Raw genomic sequence first — 22,478 nt, 5'->3', positions numbered from 1 at the left:
GTGCAGTGGCACAATCTTGGCTCACTGCAACCTCCATCTCCCAGGTTCAAGCGATTCTCCTGCCTCAGCCTCCCAAGTAGCTGACGTTATACCCGCCACCATGCACCCACCACCACCTGGCTAATTTTTTGTATTTTTAGTTGAGACGGGGTTTCACCATGTTGGCCAGCCTGGTATTGAACTCCTGACCTTAGGTGATCCGCCCACCTCCGCCTCCCAAAGTGCTGGGATTACAGATGTGAGCCACTGTGCCCAGTCCCCGACGGGTGTTTTTTGGAGCCTCACCCTCCACCCTCCAGTAGGCCCCAGTGCCTGTTTTTCCCTTCTGTCCATGTTTACTCAATGTTTAGCTCCCACTTAAAGTGAGAACGTGGTATTTGGTTTTCTGATCCTGTGATAGTTCACTTAGGATACTGGTTCCAGCTGCATCCATGTTACCATAAAGGACATGATCTCATTTTTTATGGCTGCATAGTATTCCATGGAGAGTGTGTGTGATGTGTGTGTGTGTGTGTGTGTGTATACACACTTTTTTTTTTTTTCAGACAGTCTCACTCTGTCACCCAGGCTGGAGTGGTATGGTGCTATCTTGGCTAACTACAACCTCTGCTTCCCCAGTTCACGTGATTCTCCTGCCTCAGCCTCCTGAATAGCTGGGATTACAGGCATCCGCCACCATGCCCGGATACTTTGTATTTTTATTAGAGATGGGGTTTCACCATGTTGGCCAGATTGGTTTCGAACTCCTGACCTCAAATGATCCGCCCGCCTTGGCCTCCCAGAGTGCTAGGACTATAGGCGAGAGCCACTGCACCCAGCCTACACATTTTCTTTACCCAGTCTGCAGTTGATGGGCATTTAGGTTGATTCCATGTCTTTGTTACTGTGAATAGTGTTGCAGTGAACACAGGCATGTGTGTGTCTTTATGGTAGAATGATTTATATTCCTTTATGTATATCCAGTAATGGGATTGCTGGGTCGAATGCAAACCTCGTTTTCTTTGAGCTGAGACATTCACTGTCACCCAATCTGAGTGCAGTGACACGATTGTGGCTCACCGCAGCCTCAACCTCCCAGGCTCAGGCCATCCTCCTGCCTCAGCCTCCCAAGTAGGCACACCACTGCTAATTTTTTAAGTTATTTATAGAGATGGGGTCTCACTGTGTTACCCAGGCTGGTCTCGAACTCCTGGGCTCAAAAGATGCTCCCGCCTCCACTTCCCAAAGTGCTGGAATAACAGGCATGAGGCACTGCACCTGGCCCCTTTTTAGCAATAGAAAGCATATCCTCAGTTATGAAAAGCATACATTGTTACACTAGACCTTTTTTATTTTTTTGCAATACTTAGCAACGTATCTTGGAAAACTGCCAAACTGGAGGATAAGGCTCTTCCTCATTGTTTTTTTTACAACTGCATTTATTTAACAATAGCTTGAGCACTTACTAAGCACTGGTGATCAAATAGGGAGTAAACAGGCTGTGTGTTATTCCTTTGATTGGAACGTCTAGTAGTTTAACACTGGGGGTATTTTGGTGGTAGTCCCCAAGTTGTTCTGGCTATTTTAAATCCCATGGCAGCTGTACATTTTACCAAAAAAAAGCGTCTGTGATTGTGTCTGCCTAAGATCACAAAGTCTGACTGTACTGCCACTTGAGTGCCTGCTTTGCTACTATCTTCACCAGACGCCTGCAGTGAAACAGCCCATTCACATCATCCAGTAGCTGGTGTAAGCCCCAAAGAAGCCAGAATGAGGGAAGACATTTACTGGATCTCACACACACACATCATTCATCCCCAAGGCCATTTAGGGTCTGGTTGTTCAAGCAATAGCAAAGGCCTTTCTGTTCTTTCTGCTCTAAGAGCTTATCAGAATGTTCTTTTGAGAGACTTCTGTGCCACTACAGGTAGGCAGCAAACTGGCCAAATGTAGCATTCCAAAGTGTGTGTGAATTCAAGAACAGGATAAATGGAATTGTATGCATATGGTATTTAATAGCTGCTGAAAACACCTCGGAGGATCTGTGCCTCTGTTGTACACCGTTCCCACTGGGAAAGGGCGGTTTGTGAAGCCTGTCATGACCCAGTCCCAGTCCTGTCTCCAGCCATCCCCACCATATCTCCAGTGGAGCTGCTTCAGTCTTCTCACTGTGTTCTCCATACAGCAAGTTCACTCACTCGCTCCACACACAAGGAAGTACCCACTGTGTGTTAAGCACTCCTGGAGCCTGAGTACACAGTTTCACACCATATAGTTTGTCTCCCATCTCCAGGAGCTCACCACCTTGTAAGGGAGGTAGGTACAACCTAGGTGGAGGTACCATACTCAGCATCACCAATGATACAAGTCAACCTCCTATGCTGCTCCTGATGTGAGGCACTGAGGTCATGTCACCTCTGAGGCACTCTTGCTAAAATCATCTAACCTGAATCTGATTATGAGGAAACAAATCCAGAAGGTGGGAGTTTATAAGGCCTGGACTTTAAAAAGTGTCATGAGAGGCCCGGCATGGTGGCTCATGCCTGTTCTGTTAATCCCAGCACTTTGATTTGAGGCCAGGAGTTTGAGACCAGCCTGGGCAATATCGTGAGACCCTGTCTCTTCAAAAAAATTAAAAATTAGCTGAGTGCGGTGTCACCTGCCTGTAGTAGCAGTTAGTCCCAGATTTGGAGATTGGGATAAAGAGAGATGGATGGGCAAGAGATTCTGGGAATAAAATGGCAGAACCTGGGAGGATCACTTGAGCCAGGGAATTAGAGGCTACGGTGAGCTATGACTGCACCATGGCACTCCAGCCTGGGCAACAGAGGGAGACTCTGTCTCTAAAAAAGAATTGAAAAATAAATAGGCGGGGTGCAGTGGCTCACACCTGAAATCCCAGCACTTTGGGAGGCTGAGGTGGGTGGATCACCTGAAGTCAGGAGTCCGAGACCAGCCTGGCCAACATGGCGAAACCTCGTCTCTACTAAAAATACAAACATTAGCCAGGCATGGTGGCAGGTGCACGTAATCCCAACTACTTGGGAGGCTGAGGCAGGAGAATCGCCTGAACCCGGGAGGCAGAGGTTGCAGTGAGCCGAGATCATGCCACTGCATTCCAGCCCGGGCAACAGAAACTCCATCTCAAAATAAATAAAATAAAACAAATAAATGGCAGAATCTGATCAGTTGTGTCTAAGCTATCTCCCAACGTACCAGTACTGGGTGAGTTGCGGTCTAAAGCAGGGACCAGAGGATTGGATTTGATGCATTGAATTTGAGGTGTTTGTAGGATACCTGAGCAGGCAACAGATAATGAGCAACAGTTCAAGAAAAATGTCAGGCTTGGAGTCTGAGCGCTGGCGAGGTGCTTCCCCAGTGCCGGCTCCCTCCTGCTAAGTTCCCATTGAGGAGTCCCCTCACCCCACTCTAGGAAGTGGCTTAAGTGGGAATGATTGGCCCTCTGCCCCTGGGATGCGCACTTAAGTACTTGAGCGTAATGTGAATTCTTCTTCAGGGATGATTTGGTGCTGGGGTTGAGAAGCTAGGAGAACTGAGTGAAAGACTTACCTATCACCTGAAATTCTTTATCAAGTGCATGTGTTACTGTTTTAATTTTTAAAGTGGTAGCCAACTAATAAATAAAGCCAATTAAACAAATGTAACTGACAAATTAACTTTATTAATATGCAAAGCTAATTAATAAAGCCAACAAACAAATGCCAAGGTTCAAAGTTTAAAAAAGCAACTCACACACCCAACTTAGTGCCCTGAAGACACACAGCAAAACCAAGGAAAGAAAAAAATTTCAAAGCAAAATAAAGCAGCTGGGTTCTTTCCTAACTTCTCAAGTACCAGGCAAGTATCTAAGAGCACAGACTTTAGCATCAGGCAAAGCTGGGCTCTGAATTGTAGCTTCACTCGGTAACAGGCATGTGATGTTGGCTAAGCCATCTAACTTCTCTGAACCTAAGATTTCCTCTAGTGGCTGAAGTGAGGGTCACAGGAGGGATGTGGTGCAGTGTTGACTGTATAATGCAAGTAACATTCTTCACACTGTTAAGACATAAGGAAGGAGCTGATGTCACAGGACCTGAATGCAGAGTGTTTAGAGCAAGTACGTGGTGGAAGAGCGCCCAAAGGTGATGTCCATTCTTCCCTCCAGGGCTGGAGGCCTAGAGAAGCAGCATTTGCCTGGCACACAGCAAGAGGTCAAAACACCCTGCTAGGTGGTCTCTTTTTTTTTTTTGAGATGGAGTTTCACTCTTGTTGCCCAGGCTGGAGTGCAATGGCACGATCTTAGCTCACTGCAACCTCCACCTCCCAGGTTCTAGTGATCCTCCTGCCTCAGCCTCCCTAGTAGCTGGAATTACAGGCATGCACCACCACGCCTAATTTTGTATTTTTAGTAGACATGGGGTTTCTCCATGTTGGTCAAGCTGGTCTCGAACTCCCGACCTTAGGTATCTGCCCACCTCAGCCTCCCAAGTGTTGGCATTACAGGCATGAGCCATCACACTCAGCCTAGAAGTACCAGATAGCACATTCTCCAGATGGGCATCAGCCAACGTATAGCATGGGACACAATCCCAATGCTCCCCCTCTCCCATGTAGGAGTCAGATCCCTAAGCATCCAGCCGTATTGTTTCAGGATTATGAGGTACTGTGAAAAAGTGAAGAGCTGACCCCCTCCGCCTGCTAGGAAGAAGTGAGACCAGCAGGGACAAACTCCATCACTCTTCATATACCAAGGATTCTGTTTTAGTCCCCTGCCTTTTTTTTTGGTGGGGGGACAGGATCTCGCTCTGCCACCCAGGCTGGAGTGCAGTGGCACAACCTCAGCTCACTGCAGCTTCTGCCTCTGGGGTTCAGGCGATTCTTGTGCCTCAGCCTCCCAAGTAGCTGGGACTACAGGCACCTGACACCACATCTGGCTAATTTTTATATTTTCTAGTAGAGGCAGGGTTTCACCATGTTGGCCAGTCTGGTCTCAAACTCCTGACCTCAGGTGATCCATCCACCTCAGCCTCCCAAAGTGCTAGGATTACAGGCGTGAGCCACCGTGCCTGGCCGATATCTGTATTTTTTGTAGAGATGGGGCTCTTGCTATGTTGCCCAGGCTGGTCTCAAACTCCTGGGCTCAAGTGATACTCCCACCTTGGTTTCCAAAGTGCTGGGATTACCGGTGTGAGCCAGTGAGCCTGGCCCATTTTTTGGTAATAGATTTTCTTCCTCCCGACTCCTGGGTCTTTATAGCTTGTGGCTAAATCTGTAGCTCCAATCTCAGTGTTTTCTAAAACATGTCCTCAAAGGCTAAATGGCTAGGTGGGGTTGCCCAAGGCACTAGTCAGGAGGTGTGAGTACAGGGAGGCAGCTTCTCTTCCAACATGTGGAAGCCAGGGCCCACCAAGGAGCAGACCATGCTGCTCCAACAGGAGTGTGGCTCACTGTCACACCGGTCACTTTCACCATTTTGCAGAGTAAATGTCAACTGTTTCAGCAGAGAATACATTTGAATATACTTAAAGCCAAATAAGACCACAACTGGCAAAGAAATGGCTCCAGGTCCAATTCCAAATGTTGGTTATTCCCCAGTATGGATTAGGCGCATGAAGAATTGGAAGGAAAAAGAGACGCAATTAATTATCAAACTTTAATCGATTGACTAATCTTACAGGATAAACAATAAGACAGCTAGTCAAGGTTACACTTTAAAAAAAAAATCCAGCAGCGCAAATCTAATAGACTAAATACGTTCATCTCCTCCCAAACAGGCATTTGATTTGAAAACAGAAACCAGAACAGAGCATACACCACAAGGAAACATGGTACTTACAAATATTGTCAAATAATTCTGCAGAACTCTTTAAGAAAAAAAAAAAAGGTTCTTAGAAATTGAGAAAGCAGTAGAACCACCCAGCCTGGCAGGTCAATCTACCAGATGTTCTGCATGCGAGAGGGCTCCCAACCACCTGTAACTTCAGAAAGGCCGCCAGGCACTATTACGAAGGAAACAGGTGCAGATCCTAACTGGAGATGACTTTATCACAAAGCCTTAAGACAAAGGGACCATCCTCTTCCAAGACAACAGGTGTGAACAGAGGCAAGGAGCGAGAGGAGAGGGCTCCCTCAGCAGATGGGTGGAAAGCAAGCCTGCCCTTGCACGGCCCTTGGCACACTCAATCTACCCCCTTTCCCTTCTCTGCCCCTGGCAAAGAAAGGCTGGGCAAGTGCAAGAGCCCAGAATGGCTCCTCCAGGCACATGGTTAAAGTAAGAGTAAGAGGAAAACGAGCCCCTTCTGGGTGAAATATGGCAACTTTTCTGAGACATGGCAACGAGGCAGAGTTAATCTCTTTGGCCCTCATCAGGTAAAGCAGCAACTAAGGAGCCTACTCAGGGCCTTACGTGGGCCCCTTCTATGTCCACAAGAAAGTGCATCCTTAGCTCAGTTCAACATTTAAAAAGAGCTAACGCTACTTGCAAAAGGCCCACCATGGATTCAAACACTTAATACCAAAGAGGTCCAGCAACTCGCGAGTCTGTCTGTGTTCTGTGATCTGAAGCAGAGCTAAGGGGGGCCTGGCTCACAGGGTCACGCTCTTCTGCCAAGGCGCCTCAGGGAGGGAAAAAAAGGCATGATGATGTCTGTGAGCCAGAACCTGCAGGAGGACCATCGGTAGAGATTCTAGAAGACAAAGAAGCCCTCAGGAGGCTCTGAGAGGTGTCCAATGTCTAAGAGACGGCCACCCCCTCCATCTCTAGCTTCGAGTCAACGCTGTTACAGTCACTCTCCGGAAACCAGCTCTTCCTTTATCCACCTGCACGGCCCCTGCCACAGTGAGGGAAAGATCTGGTCCCTCTGACAGTAAGGAAATTGTATAGAAATTATCCTGAGGAAAAAAAAAACCACTGTGACGCTACCTAAAAGAAAGAGTATTTCAATTTGCTTACACAGATTTAGTCAGTACACTCCAGACTGTAAGAAATGTATGAAGAGACTGCTTACGGAACTCAAAGACTAAACAGTGAATACTACTGTGGCCCAGACACGGATCGAAAACACTTCTCCCAGTGGCTTCTGGTGCTATGTCTGCTCTCCCGAGAGCTTCCAGCAAGGTCTTCCATGCAGACAGGGTGAGGAGCCACAGAGCTCAAGATTGTTGAAGCTGATTTAGTGAGCTCTGTAAAGCAATACTCAAACAGCTCCGTACGAAAAGGTGTCATTTACATTATTATTTATATATAGTATCTCGAAGTAAGGAAAAAAGCACCATTTTACTGAAAATAAAAAGGCTCACGCAGGCTTTGGTCCTCCTGAAATGACACCAGCCTGAGTGAGAAGCAGTTGGCCCTTGGGGAGCGGGGAGATGATGGAACGCTGTCACCGGCAAGAAGGGAGGCCAAGTGGCCTGGCAAGCCACAAGAATGGGGCAATAAGGGGAGCAGGTGGAGGGGCCTCAGAGAGCAGCCAGGCTAGTCTGGGGATGGAGCCACCTGCTCTGAGAGATCAAAAGTAGGTGTGCGGGCACTGTCAGCACAAGTCTCTAGGACTGGGGCATTGGCAAACAAAAGGGGCAATGTCTGACCCAAGATGATGTTCTACTTAATGCATCTCATTTCCCCCGAAACCTGTCACCTGCAGACAGAGGCTTGGACAAGTAGCTCAGATGCACTCTTTTCCCCAGGAACTGCAGGCCGACAAGGACAGAAAAGCTGCAATGACTGCTCCTTTCTCAAGGGATGAAAAAACAGGCTGTTTCTTGGATGCTGCACTTCACGAATGTACTAATTGCCCCCAAAAAAGCAAAGAGTAGATTTTCCTGCCTAGATGCATCACTTGGCATTGACTACACCATGGAAAGCAAGAGTCTGTCTATGTGGGCTGGATTCCTGAACTACAGCTTAGAAGGGAAGGGCGTAGAATATCATCATTAACTGGCTCACAAGGAATAGTCATCTTGGGCGAACACATGCTAATACGTTTCACAGAATGAGGGGTGACAGCCTAGAATCCAAAATGTGATGTTTGGAACATTTCTCGCCAAACCTTACTATGAGAGCCTGCAACCAGTGAGAGGAGAACTGCAAAGACGGCAGCAGAGAAACAGCAAACAGCACAAAATAGATAATTTACCAAGAGACTTTCCCTCCTTTCAGAGGCAACCAAGCCAGAAGGAGATGACAGAAGTTCACGTGTACAGAGAACAGAAGGGCTAAAACCAGAAGAAGGTGAGCTAATCATGAAAACAATTTATCCCATTTTTGTTGTTCAATAACATTGGCCAACCTGCTAGGGTCAGATGTCTTCTTCAGAAAGGCAGCATCTCTGAACCTGGGATAAAGGACACTTGAACTGAATGCATGAGCAGAAGGACCCAATGGAGAAGCATAATTGAAATCATCCTTGGACTGCTTAAGAATTTCTTGAAAACTTCCAAAGAAAGAAGGTTATCTGGATCTGCAGCTATATGGCTGTATAACTATCTTCTACCTGGCTCCTCCTGGAAGAGGCCTTTGTCTGCTTGGGAGCTGGGGCTGTTGAGCGGCACAGCCCAGGCACAACCACGCCAGGCTGGGCCTCTAGGCCAAGCTCAGTGAGGGGTGCAGACAATCATCCAACCAGCAATGGAACTCCTCGGAGATGGGGGCCCAAAGGGCAAGACATTTAAACAGGAGTCACTGGGAGATACTCTGCTGCTCAACGAACACCACAGCAAGTGTGAGAGCTCCCTGCCCAAGACTGAGCAGCTCTTCCTCTCCCACCGTGCATTCACAGGCAGCAGCAGCACGGCGGGAGGGAGCCCAGGAAAGGAAGCGTTGATGAGGTACCAAAAGAAGAACTGACATCTTTGGGTTCTTAAAACAAAAACTCAAATTGAGGAAGTGAGAGAATGAAAAAGGGAAAGAATTAAATCTGAATCAATGGACAGAAATATATGGCTTACTAACCCACCCCCATTTTGCATACAATTTTATACAAAAAAGGAAAAAAAAAAAAAACACCCCAACTCATTGCAATGCAGTCCAAATGTTTGCAACCAAAGATGTATGAAAATATTTCAATTGAAACTGCTTTTTTTTTTTAAAAAAAAAAAACAAAGCTTTTGATCATTCCCTTGTCAACATAATTGGCAGATCTACTCTCACACACACTTAAGAGTATTCCACACAACATGTTCGGAATTCAGATTTATTGATTTCCATCGTATTGACTTTAAAAATGGTATGAAGCTGACTGCAAGAAAGGGAACTGGTAATTTTAAGTTAAAATTAAGCTAATGGTGAAAGTACATCACCTCTGGCTTCAGTCACCACATCACCTCAGATTGAATATAGATTTTTTATGAACAAAGTTCCAGAACTCTGAAATCCAGGGATGCTGCAGGCCTCTCCCGGCAATGTCCTTCACTTTGGGTCAGTCTCCTGGGCCAGAGGTGAAAGTGCTTTCAAAAATACTGCCATTTCCCCAGCACAGTGTCTTTGATTGCATCCACATATTGAGTTGGAACCCAGTACACCCAGTAGTAAGAGGCTTCCGTGGGGCCCAACTGAAACGCCTGGAAGGGAAAAAGGAAAACCAAGCGGTACTTCAGAGGTCGGGAGACCAAGCAGGCAGGACAAACATGGGGGAGGGTTGGGATGTGAGTTAATTAAAAAGGGAAGAAAAACCAAACAAAACTTTGCACGTGGGGAGCATTCTCCTAACCAAAAACAAAAACAGGCAGGGTGAGGGTTAAGCTGAGCCAACCCTAAAGCAGCAGTTCTCAAACCTGAGTGGTCATCAGAGCCATCCGGAGGGCTTGTTGGAACACGGATCAGCAGGCTCCAACCCTGTGAAGTTTCTAATTTGGGGAGGTCTGGGGTGGGGCCTGAGAAACTAGCAAGCTCCCAGGTGATGCAACACTACTGATCCAGGGACCACAGTTGGAGAAACGCTGCCCTAGAAAACCTGTCACACATGCTCAAGAAAACAGGTATGAATGTTCATTGCAGCACTGTCTGAAACCACAAAAACCTGGGGCAACCTACATATCCATCAGTAAGGGAATGCAGAATTCAAAGTGACAAGGCTTAGTCACACCGATACTGGAGCTCTTTTTAAAGAGGTATCAACTGGGTCCATATGGATCTACAGTTAATACTGACAGATTCTTATGTTGAACCAAAGAAAAGCAAGTTGTAGAACAATACATAATACCATTTACGAAAACTGGAAGCACAAAACAATACTCCATCTTGTTCGTGGATACACGTGTAAATCAAAGAATGGATAGATGGGAAGGACGCACGTGACACATGACGATGGTAATGGGGGGAGGGGAAGACAGTGGGGCCATCATTGCTGTGAATAAACTTTATTTCTTTTATTTAAAAAAATTAAAGCAAATTACAAAATATTTACAATTGCCACTTCTCAGTGATGGATATATGGGTTTGTGACAGTTATTCTCTTTCTTTTCTGTATTTTATTTTTTCTGAGCTGGAGTCTCGCTCTGTTGCCCAGGCTGGAGTGCAGCGGTGCAATCTCAGCTCACTGCAACCTCCGCCTCCCACTTTCAAGCGATTCTCCTCCCTTAGCCTCCCAAGTAGCTGGGATTACAGGTGCGCGCCACCATGCCCAGCTAAATATTTGTATTTTCAGTAGAGACAGGGTTTCACCATGTTGGCCAGGCTGGTCTTAAACTCCTGACCTCAAGTGACTCACCCACCTCGGCCTCCCAAAGTGCTGGGATTACAGGTGTGAGCCACTGCGCCCAGCCTCTTTTCTGTATTTTAAAAACATTTCTCTAAAAATGAAAAAGCACAGCCACAGTTTTCCAACTGTGAATGATGACATGTTAATTTAGCTAGAGAAATAGCATGTGCCCAAAGAGATAACTAAGTACTTTCATTAGGACAAAGGTAAAGGTGTTTGGAAAAGAGAAGGGGACTACTAGAGCTATCCTCTGCCAGAAATAACTCGAGAGAAATGAACATTTCAATGAAATACTAAGTCATTACCCATCCACACCAATTCCTCCAAAGACGTCCAAAACAGTCCACTCAACTTCCTTGGACACCCTACCACCACACTGCTTGAAAAGTCAGGCTACAAACCCTACAGGGTGTGACTGGCAACACAAACTATTCAAAAAGGAGTGATAGGGCCCAGTTAAAAACATTCAAGTCCAACTGTTTTTTTTTGTTTGTTTGTTTTTTGAGACGGAGTCTCTGTCACCTAGGCTGGAGTGTAGTGGCACGATCTCTGCTCACTACAACCTTCGCCTCCCAGGTTCAAGCAATTCAAGCAGTTCTCCTGCCTCTGCCTCCTGAGTAGCTGGGATTACAGGTGCCCGCCACCATGCCCAGCTAATCTTTGTAATTTTAGTAGAGACGGGGCTTCACCATGTTGGTCAGGCTGGTCTCAAACTCCTGACCTCATGATCCGCCCACCTCAGCCTCCCAAAGTGCTGGGATTACAGGCGTGAGCCACCACGCCCGGCCCAACTGTTAAAACAGAAAAAAATAACTGACCAGGCCAAACCAATTTGTCTGCAATCCTTGTAATAAAGACTACAGAGAGAGGGCTGGGCATGGAGGCTCACGCCTGTAACCCCAGCAATTTGGGAGGCTGAGGTGGGCGGATCACCAGGTCAAGAGATTGAGACCATCTTGGCCAACATGGTGAAACCCCATCTCTACTAAAAATACAAAAATTAGCTGGGTGTGGTGGCGTGAGCCTGTAATCCCCGCTACTCAGGAGGCAGAGGCAGGAGAATCGCCTGAACCTGGGAGGCAGAGGCTGCAGTGAGCCGAGATAGCGCCACTGCACTTCAGCCTGGTGACAGAGCGAGATTCCGTCTCAAAAAAAAAAAAAAAAAGACTACAGAGAGAGTAGGGGTGGAAGGGCTGCCAAGGGGCATCATCACGGCTGCCAAGGGGCATCATCACTTCCAGAAGACAAAACCCCAAGAGCCCCACAGTCTAGGGACTGCACTCCCAGCTAAAGCCTTGCTACAGCCACACTAGGCAGGATGCCAACAGGGCTGCCTCCCTTGCCCACCATATTTTAAGCCCCTTTGATTTTTTTCTATAGCAAGAGGATCTTCCAACACATCTCTCTGCCTGGGACTTGTTATCCCAATCTACTGGTCAAACCACTAGTTCCTTCTTTTCCCTGGGATGGGCTGATGTGGCTTCACCACTGTGGGATGGACACTGAAAGGCCTGCCTCCTTGGATGAACAATGGCCGGAGGCCCCGCCCTCACATTACAGCTGCTCAGGCCAGGCCCCTGATGGGCAACTGCAGAATCAACTTCGTGGTCAATGTGGCTCCTCCAAAGAGCACTGGGAAAATTTTGGAAACTGCCTAAGCTGCTCATTTTACCAGATGAATGAATTTTTTGCTTTGTTCTGCAGACCTGCACAACACCTCCAAACATTCTGTCTTGGGAAAGAGTAGCCTGCTCTCTGCAGAGTGGGTTCCATGCAGAATAGATGCTCCACAGAGCCCGTCTTCCCCACGAGGCCCTCAGCCACTGGGCCTGGAAGAGCGGCATCGTTATTACAGAAAAGAGGCTGCCTGGTGCCCTCACCAACACCAAGGCTAAGGGCAAGTTTTGTTTTACAAGCAAGATAAAACTTATAATGAAAATCCACAAGTCATTCCTCCTCTTTATATTTATTTTCCTGGTCTAGAAACAACACATGACAAGAGGGAGGCAAGAGAGACTTTTCTAAAAGAGGTAAGAGAAAACATATCCCCTTTAAACTGATGGAAGGTGTGTGTGGGGGGGTGTAAAATAAACAGAACTAGGAATAGAGGCCATGGATTAAGTTCTAAGTAGATGAAGAAAACATCAGGGTCTTAAAAAAGTGCATCTTCTGGAGACTGAGTTTTCTTCCGTTAAACAAGCTCAGTTAAAACTGTTTCCTGCCAGGTGAAGTGGGAGTCTAGTGAGAGGGGCTGAACTCAGCCAGCGCTACTTACCATCATGTGGTAGTCTTCATGTCCTTCGATAGGTTCACTGACCACATTTTTTATGGAGCCCATGGGCAATTTCTCAGTCCGCTCTAAGTTGAGAGGGATTACAGTGATTATTCAAAGGGCCCTCCTGTTCTAACTTCTCTGACTCAGCAGTCCCTCATCAGGGCTGGTGGCTGCGGGATCTACAGTAAACTCAAGTGACTGGCGCCATGCCCTCTGGGGACAACACGACAGGGTCTTCTGACCAGTGCACATAGGGCTTCGTGTGGGAGCTGGGAACTCCGTAGGAGCAAGTGGGAAACTGGGTTTGGCAATGGTATAGTAAAGGTCTCTGAGGGCAGAACTGTATCTTCCCTGGGATTATTTTTTAAAAGTCTGATGGTTAATAAATATCCAAGAAAGGCCAGGCGTGGTGGCTCAAGCCTGTAATCCTAACATCTTGCGAGTTAGGATTTGGCCAAGGTGGGTGGATCACCTGAGATCAGGAGTTTGAGACCAGCCTGGCCAGCATGGCGAAACCCCGTTTCTACTAAAAATACAAAAAATTAGCCAGGCGTGGTGGTGGGCACCTATAATCCCAGCTACTCAGGAGGCTGAAGCACGAGAATCGCTTGAACCCAGGGGGCAGAAGTTGCAGTGAGCCGAGATCATGCCACTTTACTTCAGCCTGGGCCAAAGAGCGAAACTCCATCTCAACAAAAAAATATATAAAATAAATAAATACCCAAGAAATTCCTTTGTAACCTTATGCAAGCCCAGCATTGACTAAGGTCTTGGGCAGTAGGGAGAGTCAAGAGGCCTACGAACAAAGAGGCAACACGTGCCCCTGTGGCTCTCACAAGGGAAGGGGAGTGCCTGGATTTTAGGGCTAGATTCTATACCACGACCCTGCTCCCTTCCCCCGCCTCCCTCCTCAAGTCCTCCACACTCTATATTCACACACTTTTATGAAGTTCTCTTAAAACATTTATAACCTTTTGTGATTAACACTTGAGATACCACTGATCATATGGGGTCAGAAGACATTGAGGCGAGTTTAAGGAGGATGGCAGGTAAGAGAAGGGGGCAGCAAGGGATGCCTGGAGTGAGATGAGACTGCCGGGAGTGAGCCAAGTGAAGCGGGACTGGGTGAGGTCAGGGGAGGCGAGGTGCACCTGCACAACGGGACATGGCCATCCTGGAGCAGCAGACACCTCTGGGACGGGGGCGCAGGGGGAGGGGGGCGGGGAGGCTCAGCAAACAGCTAAACCAAGTGGAAAAAAACTTGCAGCCTTTGCAGAAAGAAAAATCTGGAAAGGTAGAGTCTAAAAATAGATAAGTTGGCCGAACAGACTAGGTATTTAGAGACCAGCGTTCTGGTCTAGCTGGGGACTTAAGACATTTTACTTCAGTTCTGTGGGCCTCAGTATCTGAAAAATGGGGGCTGGGGAGAAGGGACCTGAAGATGTTTATTTAGGTTTGGACTTCTAGTGGCTCTACAACAGTCGGTCCTAAAGCAGGACCTGGGCAGCAGCTGTCTTTAAGATGGAAACTTTTAAAACACCTTTCATCCTGAAATGTCTGGAGATTTCACAAAAATATACAACAGATTTCTGGCTTCTCTTGAAAACTCCAAAAATTGGGCAATTCTGGACCCACACTCCTGATCACTACATCAGACCTTCAGCCAGATTCAACTTTCCTACGAGCAGGGTACATGCTCTCCTCCAGCGGCTTCCGGTTTCCTGCCTGGAGCTTGTTCTCATTCTTTTGAGGCTGTTAGAACTGCCTCCTCCTACACAAGCTAGCAGAGTTTAGTCAAGAGTAGCAGCCCTTAAGGGTCACTTACTCAGCAAAGCGCCCCACGAAGAGGCCAACTCGCTGCTGGGATGGTCATTCCATAGCCGCCGCTTCTTGCCAGCAGAAAGACGAAGCCAGTGGCTAGCAGCCAACTCCCAGAACAAGCTGTCCTCTTATGAGTGCTTATGACACTTAGGTAACAGGACTGGGCAAGTGACAAGAGTGCCTGCCCCTTGGGCTCCAGAGGTACAGTGCTATGGGTGGGAATGAAAATCTTAACCTTGTTCAACCCTACAAAACATGAGTAGTCCATGGCCATGCTCCTCAACAAGACTGGTGAGTAAGGAGGCTTTCAAGGGCTCAGAAGCCCCAACATATTGAGCTTCTTCTACAGCTCTCCCTTTAGGCCAAAGCAGGAAGGCGGCTGCTCCTACTAGCAAAAAGAAAACTTCCAATACAGGGTCAAGAAGTTCTTGTTCTGTCAGTTCCTGCAGTTACGTGTTCCCTATACAACTTCCTGACACAGAAATATTCCCCAAGGAACCAATGAGCACTTACAGACTTAGTTCCCATCCAGACTTCTCTGCCTGCACCTATCTTCATGGCAGGGTCTTTCCAGGTCAGCCGTAGCAACTGCCTTCAATGAGGCTGCCCACAAGCAAAAGTAGAGGTCCAGCAAGAGGCAGGAAGTCTATGCACTTCAGCAAGTGAATGTGATGAGACAGAACTAAGCAAAATCACCTGCAAAGTTGACAGAGGCTGGGCAGCTTACTACTGATAAAGGGAAGATGGACAGGCTCTACAGAAGAGAATGATCTAGCAGAGGGTTCAAAGGCCCTTGCAAAAACTGGGGGGAACCCTCAGATATTCTGCAAAACTTGCTTTGACCATGCAGTTAGAGTTGAATGTGAAATGAAGAAAATAGCAAGTTATCATAAAATTGATAGAAAACTCAAGCATTTTTGGCATTTCAATTTTTGTTCATTTTAACAATCAGTATAGGGTTGAACACTGATTTTTGTGTTTTAGATGATTAAAAACTCTCTCTTCCCACCACCCCTGCCCCAATTATTCTCCATAAAACTTGGTCCCATTTTAAGTGGAGTCTCACTAAATGGTCTGTCCCTGAAACCAGTGAACGTCAGATGATGGGACCCCCTATACTTCTCTTTAGCATTTACCTCGAACACTCAATACCTACAGTGCTGGCCAGAAACAGGTGATTTAGGCATGTTCGGTTCCCTCCAGGAATCTAACAGGGGGACAGACAAGTCAGAGAGTAATGAGTGCTCTGGGGATATAAACGAAGCGCTCTATGAACAGAAGCGGCAGCAAGTCATTTGGAGGGTGGGGGGAGAATCAAGGAAGGCTTCATTCGGAGAGGACATTTAAGTAGGGCCTTGGAAGATTTTATTAATAACAAGGAATGGGAAAAAGGCATTCCAGGTAAGGGCACAGCATGAGCAAAGACAAGGAGCTGTGCAAAGCACACTGGGAGTTTCACAGAGAGATGTGGCTAAAATACACAGGGGACCACAGGGCAAACAGGCCAGAAGCTGGAACCAAAATTTAAACTAAGGCCCAGTGTTGAGAACACTGAACGCTATGGTTAGGCATTTGAATGTGTCCTTAAACAGCCAAAGGTCCTTGAGCACGGGTACCCAGGATAAAAAGCAGTAGGTAAGATGGACAGGACAGAAGAAAACACAGATGGGGCAGTGAAACAGGGTAACTCGCTTTGAACAGACCAAGTTTAAAGATGCTTGGGAACTTTAACTGGCACAACAGTGTGGCAAAGAAAGGGACAGACAGTTCTGCAGTGTAACTAACAAGACTTTGTAACCATCTGGGGGAAGGGAGAGGGAGGACAGTCAGAGACACTTCCCAGCAAACAGCAAGGCTGATCCAGACACCGTGCACAGGCGGGGGTGGGGCAGGCAGAGGGCAACCAGGCGGGGAGGGAGAGGCAGATTCCTCGGCAGCGGTTAGGAAAACTTCACCTACTATAGGGTCAAACTCTGACCTACAGGGGCCAGGCAGGTGACAAATGAACAAAGCTGGCTACTTCTAAGGTAAATGGGACCATGAGGACTGTACTATGGCCCACTGGAAACCACCACTCGGCTCTAGCGGATTGATGCCATGTGAGAATGCAGGCCCCAAAGGGCCAGATCATTTGAGTTTTCAAGAGAAGCCAAAAAAAAAAAAAAAAAAATCAGATTAGTGAAATCTCCCAATTTTTACAGATTGTGTGTCATCCCACAAAACATTTTTCTGTGGACCAGATTTGGCCCTTGGGCCACATGTTTGGGACCTCCGAATCTGTGTGCAACTGAAGAGCCAATGTTTGGTGGATCAGCCCTAAGATCAGACTGAAAACAATGAGGGAAAAGGGTCCAAACAAAAGGCGAGCATCTAAAAGCAAATTTAAAAGCCAGAAGCAAGCAAAGCACAGTGGAGAGAGAGGTTTCAGAAGGAGGGGTGAAATCGCACTCTAAAATGTGAGTGCTGCTGGGTGCCAGAGGCAGGCAGTGGGCCAGCAAGGAGGCGAGGAAGAACATACCTTTAGTGCCAATCCACAGCTGGTCTTGTTCTAGTTTAAAGGTGAGTCTCACTTTTCCTCCAGATTTATTGTACATGCCGGACAGCGGTACCGTTGGCAGGCGCTCCTGAAGGCACAAGAGCATGGTAAGAGATGGAGGGACAGTCAGAAAAAAAGAGAAGGGGGCCAAGCGCGATGGCTCACGCCTGTAATCCCAGCACACTGGGAGGCCAAAGCGGGCAGATCACCTGAGGTCAGGAGTTGGAGACTAGCCTGGGCAACATGGTAAAACCCCGTCTCTACTAAAAATACAAAAATTAGCCAGGTGTGGTGGCGCACCCCAGCCTGGGTGACAGAGCAAGACTCTGTCTCAAAAAAAAAAAAAAACAGGGAAAAAAGAGAAGGGACAGGATTGGAGGAACCTCAAGTCAGACGGTGGGGCTGCCTCATTTTCAGAATGCTCACAAAGAAATCCGCCTTACCTGGGCACCCTTAACAGATGGCATCACATCTTCAGGTTTTCCTTTATCCAACACTTTCCTGTGTTGCTATAAGTCAGAAGAGAGAATGAAATGAAACAGCTGACTACATTTCGTCGTGTTACTATTCCCTTGAAAGAGAGGATGAAGAAAGCCTTAGTGTTTTGGCTCAAAAGCTTTTAATGACGACAGACTATGGATCCTTTGAAACTATAGCACAGTGCTGTCCAGCAGAACTTTCTGGGAGGGCGAATATGTTCGTACCTGTGCTAGCCACTACCTACTGCTGTGACTATTACACACTTGAAATGCAGCTACTATGACTGAGGAACTGAATTCTTAATTTCATTTTAACCAGCCACATGTGGCTAGCTACCATATTAGATATCAAAGTTCTACAGCAAACGGGATTTCCAGATTGCCCTTCTCCCCTCAAAAAAAAAAAAAAAAAAAATCACCACTGAAATGATTAAACCATCAAACTAAAGAGGGCGACAAAGGGTGTTGCTCTCCTAGCAGACAAAAAATGGCACCCACCTTTTTCAACTTAAACTTCCAGAGAACAGTATAAGATGCTGGTAATCCGTCTAACTGCCTAGGAGGAGCAGTTCTTCAACAAATGGGAGACCCAGCCCATCGCTGAAGTTTTCCCCACTGCCCTACCCTTAACTCCAGCTAAACAGGAACCTGGAAGAGCCACCTTTCAGAAAGAAATGCTTATTACTCTATAACCTGACATTAAGAAGCCTCTAAACTCCACCCCTACCGCCTGCCCCAAGAACTCTGAGGCAGCTCTTTAAGGATTCTAAGTTCAGGGCCCCTTAAACAGCTCTCCTGCCTGGCCTAAATGCCTGAGTCTTCTTTCTTCTCCATCTGTGGCCTTATAGGCATAGCCATTGCTTGGAAGGCTGGAACTAGGGGACAATGAACGGATAGAAGGTAACAATTTAATCAAATGTAAGCACTAGGCAGCCACAAGCCAGCCCAAATCCTCACTGGCATGGTGGAATCCCTCTGGGAGGAATAAACTCAGCACTGCCAGACTGCTAGCAAAAAGTCACTCCAGACATCACCCCCAGACCCCTTAATAAGCTGGTAAAAAGGCAAGGGACGATATCCCTCTCATTAGGTCATGTGATGCATCATAATTGGCCTCAATGAAACACAGCAGCATGGGCTGGAAGTACAATTCGAGTCACACCTTTCAAGTACCTTTTGAACAAGATTTCCTGTACTGTGGAGAACAGTTCTAAGCCTGTTAAGCTACCATTAGTAACTAAAAACCTGTATTTAGGAGGCATGTTATGCTCCAAGGGTGTGACCATTGCGACCACTCCTATCTGACGTGCTCACATTTCACTATTTCATACATGTGGCAAAGAAAAACAGGAATATGAGAAGAAACTCAATCGGTTTCAAGACACTGAGACCCCATATGTGGGGGTGAAGTCTCCAAATCAACACCTTTTAGATAATTAATATAGGTTTATAACCCCTTATCTGAAACCCTAGAGTTTTGAACTTTCAAGGTTTTGGAAGTTTTATAAAGATAATATTGCTTTCAAATACATAACAATCTTCTCTGTGGGGTCTGGGGCAGTACCTTGTCACCAAAGAGGAAAATTCACACTAATTCTGGTCAGGTTTTGCTGTTAAATTTATAAAAACACTTTTCGTTTTTATACTCCTTTGGGGTTTTGGAAGCACACATGGGGGATTATGGATCTGTAACACAAACTGTGTCCTTTTCTTACTGTTGGTCATATATCTTAGTGTCTATGGTCACTAAATGATGTTGATTGAAGTTTATCTACTCTACTTCAGACACAGTTGAGAATACCTGTCTTCCTTGGAACACTAGGAAGAACGATCAGGAGGCTACACAGCAATCAGTAGAATTTGCCAGGTAAAAAGATAACAAGTGATGATTCTTACAACCTGTTCCTTCCATAGTAAAATAATCTCACTTTTCCTCGTTACGTAAAAGAATGTTAATGGCTATGATGAGCACAAGACAAGGCAGGATCTCTTGCAGCCAAAAGAACAGAGAACGTAAAAAACCAAGCTCCTATTTCACAGATCAGGACAAAAAAATAAATAAACAAATCCAACAGTGTAGTTGTCTTCCTACTCAGCTTCATTTAGCTTCCTGAAACGGTCAGCTTTAGGGGAACCTCCGAGAGTTGCTGATTTCCATGCCTAGCCAGGCTTGTCGACTTGGGGAAAGCCACAAACCAAAAAGCCAAATGTAAGCACTTGTACAAAATGAGGGCTTACTTCTAGTACTGGTAGTTTTCTCTGGCACTAAATAAGAGAGAGAAACCCACGTCTGATTCCTTTCAACACATAGTCTGAAGCCTCCCTTTACCAAGTTCTTATCCTAAAGTAGGTAGACTTGAGACACACTGACCCGCCAGATGAGACAAAGTTGCAAATCTCAGGTAGTTGTCACCTCCACTCTGCGGCACCCAACTGCTGCCATAAATTTCCATCATGGGCCCTGTCCAAAAAGGAGCTTATTCTAGGGAGAATATAACCAGCCACGGCTCAAGAGGACAAAGCCTCAAATTTCTCAAGACCAAGAAGCACAAGATGGACTCACTTTCTGCCTGCAGAGAGGCTCCTTCTTGTTCTCTTCGGCCTTTGCATCCTGCTGCGCAGCATCTTTGGGTGTGTTTACTGCTAAAACATCATTGATGGTGGAGCCAACCACCATGATCTTGGCCCCACTGGTCACTTTTATTTCTCTCAATGTTTTATCCTCGGGGACGAGTCCCTTATACATGACTTTCTGCATGGCAGGCGGGAGACCTTAGGAAAAGGTAGAAGGTGGACAGTGAAAGGAAGGAAGGAAAGAAAAATGTATGGATACTACACAGCTCTTTGGTAACAGACCAAAAAGTGAATACTGCCTCCACCACCTATTAGCTTTGTGAACTTGGGAGATTTACAACCTCTGAACCTCAGTTTCTAGAACTGTAGAAGATTTATTAGAGTAAGTCCTTCTGTACAGACCTGTTTCAAGGATTAAGAGACCAATGCGGGGCATTTAGTACGGTAGCTAGCACTGAATAATTCTTCAGTAAGTACTAGCTCTCATTCTTTCCAAGTTGTTCCTCAGTCATCTAAATCATTCACATATTAAGTGAGAATCCACAGGCATCAGAGCTACAGAAGCCAATAGAGACAAAACTCCTGTTCTTAATGGAGTTTACAAGGCTACATGTAGAAAGCTTTAAAAAAAAAAAAAAGTTCAAGGCCAGGAGTGATGGCTTATGCCTGTAATCCCAGCACTTCGGGAGGCCGAGGTGGGTGGACAAAATAAAAAAAACTAGCCCGGCGGGGTAGCGGGCACCTGTAATCCCAGCTACTCGGGAGGCTGAGGCAGGAGAATCGCTTGAACCTGGGAGGCGGAGGTTGCAGTGAGCCAAGATGGTGCCAGTACACTCCAGCCTGGGCAACAGAGCAAGACTCCGTCTCAAAAAAAAAAAAAAAAAAAAGGAAAAAGAAAAGAAATTTCAGATGGCAAAGAGCTATAAACAAGGTAAAATTAAGAAACAGAATCGACTGTGAAGAACCAGCATCAAAGTCAATAGCAGTGTTTCCTAAACTTCGCTTAGAAGAATTACCTAAGATATTTGCTAAAAATAAATTCCTGGCTACATCCCAGACCCACTGAATCAGAATCTCCTGGGAAAGGGCCCAGAAGCTGTAAAACAAGTGCCTTAGGTGATTTTTTAATTAGAGATGTTAGAGCAACATCAATGAGAAATTGGGGCCTAAACGTCAGACTTCGGCTTTAATCCCAGCTCTGCAACTTACTAGCTCTATAAACTTGAGTCTCTTTCCCCAGCTGAGTAATGGGCATCCAAGTATCCTTCACAAGATTGCTGTAAGGATCGGGGGACCTGATGCAAGGAAAGCCACCAGGTGCCTAGTTGGGTGCAAGGGCCATCAAGAGGCGGGGTGGGGAAGATTGGCTGTCAGCGCCACAGGAATTACCTGTAATCGAGTGGATCTTCTGTTTCAGCTCGGAGCCTGTGCTGTCCAGGGGGAACTTCACGTCATGCTTGGTCTTGTTCCAGATGATCTTCAAGTCCACCAGCTCCCTGCCCGCGCCGCCGCCCGCGTCTTCGCCGTTGCTGACCGAGGCCTGGGCTGCGGGGTCCCCAGGGGGCTGGGCCGGGGCCGGCTGCAGGCTGCCTCGTGCGGTGCCGGAGTCCTCGGCCGCCGCCCCCGCCGCGGCTTCGGCCTCCAGGCAGTTGACGGGCCGCGGGGGAGCCTCAGTAGCCACAGTCTCGGCCTCCGTGTCCATGCCAGGTTCCTCCATGCCTGCAAGGGGGTTAGGGGGTGGGCGCTCGCCGCGGGCTGGGCTTGGGAACGGACGCTGTCCGGGCGCCGCCGGACCTCCGTTCCCGAGCCGCGGTTCTCCCTCCCGGGCCGGGCCGCATCCCCCAGAGGAGCGACCGCAACCTCAGCCCCGGCCCGGCGCCCGCCACCCCCACCGCACTCACCATCCGGGGCCCCGGCCGCCGCCATGATGATTGTGTACAACACCCACCGCTCCCGCAGAGGCCGCTGGGAAGAGGCGAGCTGGCTGAGATTGGCCCCCGCAGCAGCCCCTAATCTCTCACAGCCCGGCCGGAAACAGGTGGAGGTTTCTATGGAGACCCGCCTCCTCCGCTCCCAGGTCCGGCCCCTGCCACGCTTTCGCTTTCCCAAGCTGAAGG

General features: G+C 47.3%; 1 protein-coding gene across 3 annotated transcripts; it reads right to left on the bottom strand.

The window, feature by feature from the left end:
- Positions 1-5,618: 5,618 nt before the first annotated feature.
- UBFD1 (ubiquitin family domain containing 1) lies at positions 5,619-22,428 on the bottom strand. 3 transcript variants are annotated; one of them, XR_008954906.2, is made up of 9 exons: positions 22,263-22,428; positions 21,751-22,080; positions 20,351-20,559; positions 17,752-17,817; positions 17,291-17,396; positions 15,929-15,979; positions 15,286-15,468; positions 12,952-13,034; positions 9,511-9,537 (listed from the first exon to the last, which is right to left on the bottom strand). XR_008954906.2 is itself a non-coding variant. In XM_003813709.5 (7 exons), the coding sequence occupies exons 1-7, from the start codon at positions 22,285-22,287 to the stop codon at positions 9,427-9,429; spliced, it is 930 nt and encodes a 309-aa protein (XP_003813757.4). In that variant the 5' UTR covers positions 22,288-22,393; the 3' UTR covers positions 5,619-9,426. The 3 variants fall into 3 exon arrangements, 2 of the variants coding, with proteins under 2 accessions (XP_003813757.4, XP_057155988.2); XM_003813709.5 differs by lacking the exons at positions 15,286-15,468; positions 15,929-15,979 and having other exon boundaries at positions 5,619-9,537; positions 22,263-22,393; XM_057300005.2 differs by lacking the exons at positions 12,952-13,034; positions 15,286-15,468; positions 15,929-15,979 and having other exon boundaries at positions 5,619-9,537.
- Between the last annotated feature and the right edge of the window lie 50 nt (positions 22,429-22,478).

This window comes from Pan paniscus, chromosome 18 (genome assembly GCF_029289425.2).
Source record: "Pan paniscus chromosome 18, NHGRI_mPanPan1-v2.0_pri, whole genome shotgun sequence".
NCBI lineage: Eukaryota > Metazoa > Chordata > Mammalia > Primates > Hominidae > Pan > Pan paniscus.
The sequence above is the reverse complement of the archived record's forward strand: the minus strand, read 5'-3'. Positions and strand labels throughout refer to the sequence as shown.